The 10092-nt window shown below is 41.5% G+C and overlaps 1 protein-coding gene across 2 annotated transcripts; it reads left to right on the top strand.

Annotated features, from left to right (window-relative positions):
• Positions 1 to 1585: 1585 nt before the first annotated feature.
• Positions 1586 to 9254, top strand: LOC100118586. 2 transcript variants are annotated; one of them, XM_031928639.1, is made up of 7 exons: positions 1586 to 1668; positions 4510 to 4699; positions 5112 to 5354; positions 6275 to 6361; positions 7178 to 7309; positions 7504 to 7655; positions 7841 to 9254. In XM_031928639.1, the coding sequence occupies exons 2-7, from the start codon at positions 4517 to 4519 to the stop codon at positions 7965 to 7967; spliced, it is 924 nt and encodes a 307-aa protein (XP_031784499.1). In that variant the 5' UTR covers positions 1586 to 1668; positions 4510 to 4516; the 3' UTR covers positions 7968 to 9254. The 2 variants fall into 2 exon arrangements, with proteins under 2 accessions (XP_031784499.1, XP_031784500.1); XM_031928640.1 differs by lacking the exon at positions 6275 to 6361.
• The last annotated feature ends 838 nt before the right edge of the window (positions 9255 to 10092 follow it).

Raw genomic sequence — 10092 nt, 5'->3', positions numbered from 1 at the left:
CATTGTTAGGAAATTCTTGCGGTGGATTTAAGTGCGGCTGTGGAGTTCACCAAGACGAAGCTTTTTTGAGATGATTGATTATAAGTCGACGTAAAAAAGTTGTTCTAAAAATGAGAACTAGATTATACACTTCGAAGTAGGAAATTGAAAAATTCAACTGTAATCAACATTTCGAAATTTTTCTCCGGAATTGCTTGCTGCGACGAAGTAGAAATTCGAAACCGATTTTTATGACCCTTTTAGCGAATTTCACATCCAAGTTTCGCTAAAAAAAGTTAAAAAATCTAAACCAGACCCCGATACTCAGCGGCAATAAAAGGCGTCTGGCCGAGCCAGAAACAAGAACGAAAATCATATTACCAGAAAGGGGATTACCAGAAAACGATGTTCCTTCCAGAAAGAACGAAAGAAAACGCGTACGTGCCGAACACGAGAGAAACGCCTGATGGCAACGTAGCTGCGTACAAACATTGTTTACAGTCTTTCTCGTCGGCTCGGGGGAAGAAGAAAGTAATGCGACGTCGGCACGCGCGCATCGAACACCTTTCGGATCACTGACATCTCTCGGCTCTCTTCTCGGCCACCGGAGAGATGCTTTTATTTTTCATTCGCCGATGGGCCTCCCTTCTCAGATTTTCGAAGAGAAATCTGGAAGTTTCCGATTCCGTCATCTCTCGGGTGTTCCGTGTGCAAGGGATGCGCGTTCTTTCTTGAGATGACGTTGCGTTGGTATTTTTGCTGTTTGTTTGCGAATCGTTGACCTTCAACTGGATAATATCCTAACGTTAGTTTGGTACCGTGGGTGAAATTTTACGGATACATTTTTTTTCGTTTCTAAGAAAATAGTAATCCATCAATGAAAGATTTTTGTTTCGAAAGTCTAAAAGCTGCGCAGAAACTTTAACCGTTTTAGCCTGTTTTGAAGGATGACTAGATGATGGATATCAGTGTCGAACTCGTGTCTAAGAGATGCATCTTCTCGAGACGGAAATTCTCAAGAAAATGCCAAATCTTTGCCTACCTGAAAGATGCTTTTTACCTGCTTATCAATCCTAACGGCATTTCCTGGTCTTTACAGAATCTTTTACAGAAAATAAGCAACTTAAGTTTCTCAATTTACAACGTATAGTAAAATTTCCCGCGCATGAATTCTATCCATCTATCATAATGACATATTTCAAAAGGCCGATGCAAAAAATTCACCCGAAACAAAAAAAAGTCTGCATCTGTGCAACGATTCATCCATAAAAAGCCAATTATCTCTCCGAAAAGCGAAAACGACACGAGAACCTCATTTTCCGGGCCCAAAATTATCGAGGCCTCGCTTCACGAAAAAAACGCCCCAAACCGTGTCGGAAAAGCTTTCCCGCTGAGAGGACATCTCAGCCGATGCGTATCGCTTGCGCAAAATCGAAAAGTGCCCGGTCGTCCCTCCGTCGCTCGTTCGAGCAGCGGAATTCCTTCGATGTGTATAAGGCCCAAGAGCTGCGCGGCGTCTCATTGGCCGAACGGTTTCCTCCCCACCACGAGTAGCCGCGCAGCTATACGGCCCAGGAGCGCAAGCTATAAGAAGACCCGCGCGGAATTTTCATCTTTCAGAACCCAAGTGTCTTTGCATGCCAAGAGTTCGTTGAGTATTTTCGACTGGATTAATTAATTGAGAAAAAAGTGAGTTTTTAGTTTGTTTATCGTAGTTTCGTAGATTTGTGTGTGGTTATTTCTTCTGGTGACGCTTCTTCTTCGGGCGAGAGCGGGAGAGAGAGAGAGAGAGAGAGAAAGAGAGAGAGAGAGAGAGAGAGAGAGAGAGAGAGAGAGCGAGAGAAAGAGAGAGAGCGAGAGAGAGAGAGAGAGAGAGAGAGCGAGAGAGAGAGAGAGAGAGAGAGAGAGAGATGTTTACCGGTTCGTAGTGTACTATTCGAGCGGCTGATTTTTCTTTTCGAATTTTTGCTAGCTGTTCGATCAGGTGACGTAGTAATTTTTACGAGAACTTGGTAGTTAAATTTTATTAGTACTCGCCATTGTACGTTTTCTTTCGTTACCTGCTGCTCTGTCGCTCTAATCACCTGCTTATGTATAGTGTAATCAACATTTTTATTAATAAAATGAAAACGTGGCATAATTACACAGCTCTGTATGGTTGTGATGATGTTTTAGATAATAACGTAACGACGACACAGCTTCGTATAGTTGTGACAATGTTTTAGAAAGTCGCAAAAATCAGCTGCGTTTCACGAATTTTCCGCTCTGCGAACAGGTAAAAAAAAGTGTCGTCAGATATGTACAAGTGATTTCATCAATTGCGATTCACGCGTGTTCGGGCGTCGAGACGAAATCTGCATATGCATGAGTAAAAGTTATCGGCTTTATTATAAATCGGCATGAGTAAACAACTTTCTTTGGCAACGACACTCCATCAATAAAACATTGATTAAAAAATGAAAATATCATACCGATCGATCGATTACTCGGAAAAAAATTCTCCCTCACCGATGCACCTCTGCTGCAGAGCGCTACGATCTCAGGCTCGTTCGGTCGCGCTCGCCAGTAGGTCGCGACCGCCTTTTCGGAGTAACGGTGCGCGCGGGTCAAGAAACTCGCTCGATCGGAAGTGGGCTAACGAGCCCGCCTCCTTCGGCGTCGTTGCCGCTTGCGCGCGACCCACTTTCATGGTCAAGGCTCCTTCGCGGCGACGCATACCTTTCGAGACGTCGTGGCAAGTGCATGTGGTTGTGGGATTTTTTTTTTCAGAATTTCTGATGTTACATAGATCGATGAGTTTTTTTTCGTACGAGTGTGTTTAGTAGGATTTTTGATAGTATCTTTGATATTTGCTCGGCAATTTGTGCGTAGCAATTTAGCAAGTCAAATACAGTCTAATGAAACATGCAGCCCAATATAAAAGTTTAAAAAAGTCCATCCAGACACTTTTTTCCCAGCAAAATCAGTCAAACTTTTCGAAAGCTCATTATGCCAAGCTGTACTTCTTTTCCCCCGCCAGGCCTCGCCCTCGCCCCTATTTGTCTTTCCTTTACACTCCCTCCCTGTCCTCTTATCGGATTAGGCTCCGAGAACAAAGTAGCTTCCATCCGTGCTCCCATGTATATATTATCAAAGGTTCTTGAACTTCTTCACAGAGTTTCGAGCGGGATCGTTTATATTAAATTTTTTACCGCGCCCTTAGAAACTTTTGAAATGAACTTACTCATCAACGATAGTTATTGTTGCAGATCATCCTCAAAAAAAAATTTCATTCGTTTCTTATTAGCCCTTTCAATAATAATTGCATCGAGGTATCATATGCAGGTACACTGCATCGCAATGACTTGCCACTTGTCTTTTAAGTATTCATACACCGACCGTGACATTGCACTACAGAGTCGGGAGGAAAACAATTTTGAACGTCTCGACCCACTTTCATGATCAAGGTTCCTTTCGACTCTCGGCGCCTCCCGGGACATTCCTGCGGTATTCGAGCGTACGATCGAGAAAATGATGGGCGATTCTCTTTATGACTTTTAATATAGAGAGAACGCGAAAGAGTTGGACTCCTTTGTTAACGACGGGATGTGGAAAATCAAAATACTAATTACCTTTTTTCCCGTCGAATCTCACTTTCTTGAGTCTTGCATTATTATAGGTGTATTAGGATATGATTATGATTGTGTACTATTTCGTAAAGCATATTATAATAGCCGATATTTATCAACGCATCGTTTAACATCGTTTACGTTATACTTGCCAAGCCATTAGTAAACATTTGAAAGATTTGCAAAAGCCATTAACTCAGGAAACCAAACGGCCCATAATCGGAAGTGCTTTATACGTGACTATAATTAAGAGTTTTCTCCGCAACATTATACGTCGCCGCGCAAGCATTTCCCCGGCACTAACGGTTCCGATTGACGTCACAGCGAAAACATCCGAAACACTGCAGCAGACGAGTAAAGCTCGTCATAGAAATACGCGTAACACTTTCGGCGCAAGAGCCTCTCGGTCTAGTTGCCAACTAAAGGGGCAAAGATTCATGTGTGCATTATAGGCGGGGAAAGTCGGAGACATATTTTTCTGTAAAGTGTGCGGCGTCACGCGAGGACAACAGGAAATAACGTGCGAGAACACGCGCGAGCCAAGTGTATGGATGAGAGAGCGAGAAGCACGGAAAAGAGTTTCTAAAAATTGCGAGGCGATCTCTTACGCCGGTTTTTTGACGCTTATTCGAGATAATGGATCGCCGGAAGAAGATTTTTTTAGGGATAGGAAGATGATTATTTTTCATAAGAGAAACTCGATTAATTTAGTATAAGGAGTACGATTACGATGTCATTCGAGCTTTTAGATCATTACAAAACAATAAATCCAGATAATTTTGAACGTAACCTCAAAATATTATCGTTTTAGAGTTACCGTCTATCGGTAATAGAAGCTTCACCGATTGAAATACACAGCAAAGACGTTGTTGAACATTCCTAAAAAAATAGCTCCAACTTACAAAAATCATTATTTTTCCAGCACAAACATGCAGAGCAAACAGTATTTCGCATTGTGCCTAGTGGCACTAGTGATGGGCCAGAGCTTCGCGCTCCCCCAGCAGCTGACTCCCCGTCAGATCGAAGAGAGCCGAAAGTTCGCTGAAAAGCCCAATGCCTCGAAGAAAGTTGGTCTCGACGACCTCGACGACATCAGCACAAACTCGATCCAGGTAAACAAAAGTTCCGCGAAAGAAATTTAATTTAGAAAATGGATATGTCGTTCGAAACGAAAAGCAAACGTGCGGACGTATAGAAAGTCGTTCTCATGCGCGCGCGGAGATCAAAACGTGAATCAACGACATTTATTCTCGACAAAAAAGTGAAAATTAGTTCTTTTGGCACTTACTTGGCTTTCTTAAAGAGAAAGCTTCCTGAAAGTGAGAACGAGTTTTTGTCCGAGATGCTTTTACTGGTAATTGACGTATTTGCTTTTTAAACGCTTTTAAGCCGTTTTGAAACATACGTGCGGTTTATGACCCCGTTAATGTTCTGAACATCTTGATTATTACTGAGATTCAAAATTCGCGCTCAAGCTGTCAACCAACTTAACAAAAGAACATTTTTCAACGTTTCTTTCACAAGGATGGAGGCGGCAACGGCTTCTCCTGGTCGAGCATGATAGGCATGGTTATGCAGATGCTTCTCGGCCAAACCGCCGGAATCACCAGCCCCAGCAAGAACGACATCGACGAGGGTGTACCAGCCAGTCCTTGGGCCAACCTACTATCCGTCGGTCTCAGAGTTCTCACTGCCATTCTTGGTGGACCTCAGCAGCAGGTCGACGGTATCGACAAGGTCGACAACCAGAGCAGCAGCCCCATGCAGGTACAAATGCTTCCGCGATGGTTTCGCAACTTTTTTAGAATAGCCTTTTCTTTGAGTTAGAGCTTGCCATAGATATAACTATACACTTTTACGGGTGATGTTCTCTGAGTTGAGCTTTTCGGCTGGCTAATGCTCGCAGCGGTTTCTCTGAATTTTTTTACACTAAAAATATTCGCTGTTTTGTTTATTGGATTTTTATTTTTATAATTGTATCAGTGCCGTAAAAGAATTCAAAAGAGTCAGCGTGTGTATTATACGTTGCTGATGTGTCTGATTAGATTTTGAATTTTGTCGAAGAAAAAAGCTTCTATCATACATTTTGAGTTATGACCAAAACCGTTCAAAAATATAGAATCAATAATTATTACTTTTAAATTTAAAAAACTCCAATAACTGCATGCCAGAGGCTTTTTCTTCTACTTTTTTCGGACACCAGCTGCCAGCAGCTTATGCACGCAATTATACGATTCCAGAATTATTTAAAATTTCTAAATACAATAAAACTATTTCCCTTCCAATCTTTTTATACCTAAACTAGTTATTAGATTTTTAATAAATTACTGCAGATAGAGTAAATTAGTATAACTCATAGTCTCTCGTTTGAACGAAATTACTAAATATAAATGAATAAAAAAATTACGATTACAACATTGTACAACTCACATTCATATTAAAAATCCATAGTAGATAAATTCTCCCCATATGCATACCATCAGCATTTTGACAAATACAAATCCCCATAAAATACACGTAGAAACTATATCCATAACCAAATGAGCTTTAAACCAGAAAGCATAATATATAGAGAAGCAATATAAACAACGCCCATTTATATTGTATATATAATATATATGATATCTAGGTAAAAATTGTAAATATACATGAATACATTAGAATGGATGATTTTGCGCACACATTAGGGAATATTGACAGCGGTGCTGGGCGCGTTTCTGGGACAGGGCAGAAACCCGGATCAGGTGGCTGTGATAGCCGGCCAGGCGAGTGAGGTCAGTAGTCGTCGTGTACATACAAACAACAAAAAATACACATTCTATACATACACCACAATCGTGATACTCCAACATCGCTGGCTCTGCACCCGGTGCAGGGCAGCCGCACACGATACACACATCACGCTTTTGTAATATATTTTCTAAATGCTAGAGTTTGGTTTTGTTGCCGCTGAAGTTTGGGAGAGGATGAGAAAATTGAGATTTTTATTTTAAATATAAAAAAGCATTTTGTCATCCTCTCATCAAGTTTTGGATGCATTTAGCAAAAGCTTTTATCTATAATTTTAATGTACAGTAAAATAATTTTTGATGATATGTTTAATCTATAAGTTTTATAACATTATAAAATACATGTGACGTTACAGTACATTACGAATCTTGGCACTGTGATGACAGTTTTCTAAAATTCGAATTTTGAAAATAATAATAAACGCGCGCAAATTCTTGAAAATTGACTGACAATCATACTCGACAAGCCTATTGCAGCATCGAGAGAGAGAGAGAGAGAGAGAGAGAGAGAGAGAGAGAGAGAGCGCAAACTCCACGACAGACACAAATTTTCAATTCTCCCAATATATCGAATGTCGATATCGCCGTCAGGGGCAGCTCTCGATCTTGCAAAGGTCCATTAACAAACTGACAAAGACTCACGACACGAACGCGTACGAGACCGAGAAAAGACAAACGCGACAACAAAAAAAGTGAACAAAGAAACGACAGCTATACATAACACTACAGACTCGACTGTTACGAAATGACAATCGCGCCATAAGATATTGTTCCTAAGTGCCTGTATCTTGCCCCAAGCAGTTCATCAATATCGTCATCAATCTCCTGGACGCCCTGAAGACGTCCTTCTCGCATCGCTCGCTCCAGGCTCGCTCGCTCGGAAGGAAGGACACCGTTTCCGAGGCAGCCGTCGCCTCTATTTCCATGCTCAAGGTGATTAATTATATCCGCGGCGAGAGAAGTTCGATTCAATTTGGCTCTCTTGATTGTTTTTCTTTCAAAAGGGTGCGCCTATATAGTCAGCCAGCCGAGGCTTGGTTGAACTCTGTGGGCGGAAAATTGAGAAACAACGAGTGGGCCAAATATATTGATCGAAGTGGATGATAATGAATATATTTTGACCACAGGGATACATGAGGTCGATGAAAACCTTCAGCAACGTTGGCCGCGCTGAGGAAGAGGGTCAGAGAGGATGTGCCGAGCGCGCTCTTTGCGAGGCTAGCGCCGAGTGCGTCGCCGACACCCAGGGAACGACGTCGATCTTCTGCCAACTTGGATCGTAAGTGTCGCTTTGAAATACCTGTTTTTACAAGTACTTTATATAATGAGGCGTTTAGAATCTATTAAAACATACTCTCCATCAATTAGCCTAATTCGAACGCTTCATTAAAATCCAATAAACTTTCATTCAAATTACTTCCCTAATTAGACATTTAATCAATCTAAAACTCGACTTCCTTCCAGGTACGCGACAAGTTACTTGCTGCAGAGGCAGAGCGGAGTAGGCTTCGAAGCCTTATACGAAGCCGGCAGACGCGGTCGTTCCGGCGAGGACTGCAGGACGCTCTTCCTCGACTGCAACGCCGTTTGAACATCTCATCGACCCCGACCAGACGCCCACGAAGACACACACGCATTCCTCGTTAATTCGCATACTATACTCGCGCGGAAGGACGTCGAATCGAAATTCCGGCAGATATGTAAGAAAGACCCGTAACGATTTTCGAGAAATTCATCGAGCACGAGATAAACGTTTATATGGACATGAAGTTCGACGTCTTTTCATGTAAATCATATATAGGACACGAGACGACGATTATTTAACTTGTTAGACGATATATAATTGAATCGCCGCCGCGACGATAATGGCCGACGTGGAAAGCGCCGATGTTCTCTTTAGCGTGAGAGAACCCGCGCTTTCCGTAGAAGTAGACTGAACCGAGATACTTGGATTAACTTAAAGTGCACATCGCATATTTATTATACTGATAAGCCTTTCACCGAGCTTTAAGTTCAGCCAAGTGTCGAAGACACCGATGATAATGTGCTGAGGAAGATTATTATTATTATTATTATTACTACTATTATTATTATCGATACGAGCAGGAAAAACTATTTAATTATTTATTTATGATATTTACGAAGCGTAGGAAATTAGTATAAGCTTGTGGACCGCAGCAGCCGGTGCAACTACTGTATCTTTTTTCCTCGCGTACGTGCGTGCCTACTATTTGTTTTTTTCTGAGCCGAAAACTTTTTATTTATTCGCGCGTACAACCTGTCGCTATGGTTTTTCATGTATTTAATGCGTATACTGTTCGACTAGCAGCAACTTTTCTGTACTGACGATCTGATTGTTGTTTTATCTTTCGGGAGGAAGACCGGCTTCGAGCAGCTGGTTACGAGATGGCTCGGTATTTTTCGTTGGATCCGTCCAATCGCCGTTTGCAAATTTAATTGTTTTACTGATACCTCGATGTTTTGATAGACTCATTGTATTATTTCTTTTAAAAAAAAATCAGTGCAATTGGACGCGAGGAAAATCCCTCCCAAGTATCACCACACAGTTAATATCTCAGGATTATTTATTTTGTTTTTGTTTGTGCTCTTATATTAATATCCATTATACTTTTATATTTTTACCATCATCATTCCTCTCCGTTAATGTATATAGGCGTGATTCATGTATCAATGCATTGCGCACGGCTGGAGTTATATGCGAAGACGATTATACGATTCAGCTATATCACGATTATCATATATTAGGTGTAATTCTTTTTCTTAACACGTGCATGAAAAAGACCCGTTTCCATGCCTCTAAAGTGAATGGCAAGCTGCTCATTTCGAGCGTGCGGGAGGGAATCATTCCCTCCCGCTACTCATAAACACTCAAAAACACTCAAAAATAATCAAATTTTTGAAAATTTTTAAAAAATATTGATATTTTTTTATAGAGAGTGGTTTACGACTCAAAATGCGCAACTTACCATTCACTCTATATGCATGAAAACGGGTCTTTACAGGCACTTGTCAAAAAAAGTACAGTGTGCAACAAGGGGGGGGGGGAAGGACGATTTCTACCTCGGGTGAAATTTGAGCACTCGTGCTCAAATCTCACCCTCGTTAGAAATCGCCCTTTTCCTCCCCTAGTTGCACAATATACTATTGTATGTATGTACTGAGGTATGATTCTACTTTAATCGAGCATTCAATAAACGATACTCTTATTGAAAATATACACATCCGTCAACTGTAATTCTTTCCTGGTCTAATCCAGTGACACCCTTACCTGATTATTCACTGAGCAGAGAGTTAAATACTCCTTATTGCTATGAACTCAATTAATTAATTGTTAAGCTTTTCTCATTGTCCGCGCTAGATGTATCCAGGATAAACATTCCATTGTCTCGTGCCCGTGAAAATAATTCTTTCAAAAGCTGCATGACTCTCCGCTCGCATTCAAAGCAATCGTAGAAAATTTCGTAAATCCCACATTACGGTATTCGCCCCTTCTAATTGTCAAACTCGCGACGACGTGAGACAGCAGCTCTTCCCGAGGTTAAATTGGGCGCGAATCCGGCATCAGGCGAACCGTCAAACGTTCACGCGCTGTCGCCGTTAGCCCAAAAACGCGTCTCAGCCCGCGACATAGTCACGAGGCGTGATAATTGCTTCACGCTTGCGTCGTCGTCATCGTCGACATAGACGAAAAAACG

This window comes from Nasonia vitripennis, chromosome 4 (assembly GCF_009193385.2).
Source record: "Nasonia vitripennis strain AsymCx chromosome 4, Nvit_psr_1.1, whole genome shotgun sequence".
NCBI classification, from domain to species: Eukaryota; Metazoa; Arthropoda; class Insecta; order Hymenoptera; family Pteromalidae; genus Nasonia; species Nasonia vitripennis.
Note: the sequence above shows the minus strand (reverse complement) of the source record. Positions and strands in the feature narration are given on the sequence as shown.

Bases quoted from the DNA above. Each gene is read 5' to 3' on its own strand.
- LOC100118586 (XM_031928639.1), top strand. From the start codon at position 4,517: ATGCAGAGCAAACAGTATTTCGCATTGTGCCTAGTGGCACTAGTGATG. The intron at 7,310-7,503 runs GTGATTAATTAT...TTTTGACCACAG, and splicing joins CCTCTATTTCCATGCTCAAG to GGATACATGAGGTCGATGAA. The intron at 7,656-7,840 runs GTAAGTGTCGCT...ACTTCCTTCCAG, and splicing joins ATCTTCTGCCAACTTGGATC to GTACGCGACAAGTTACTTGC.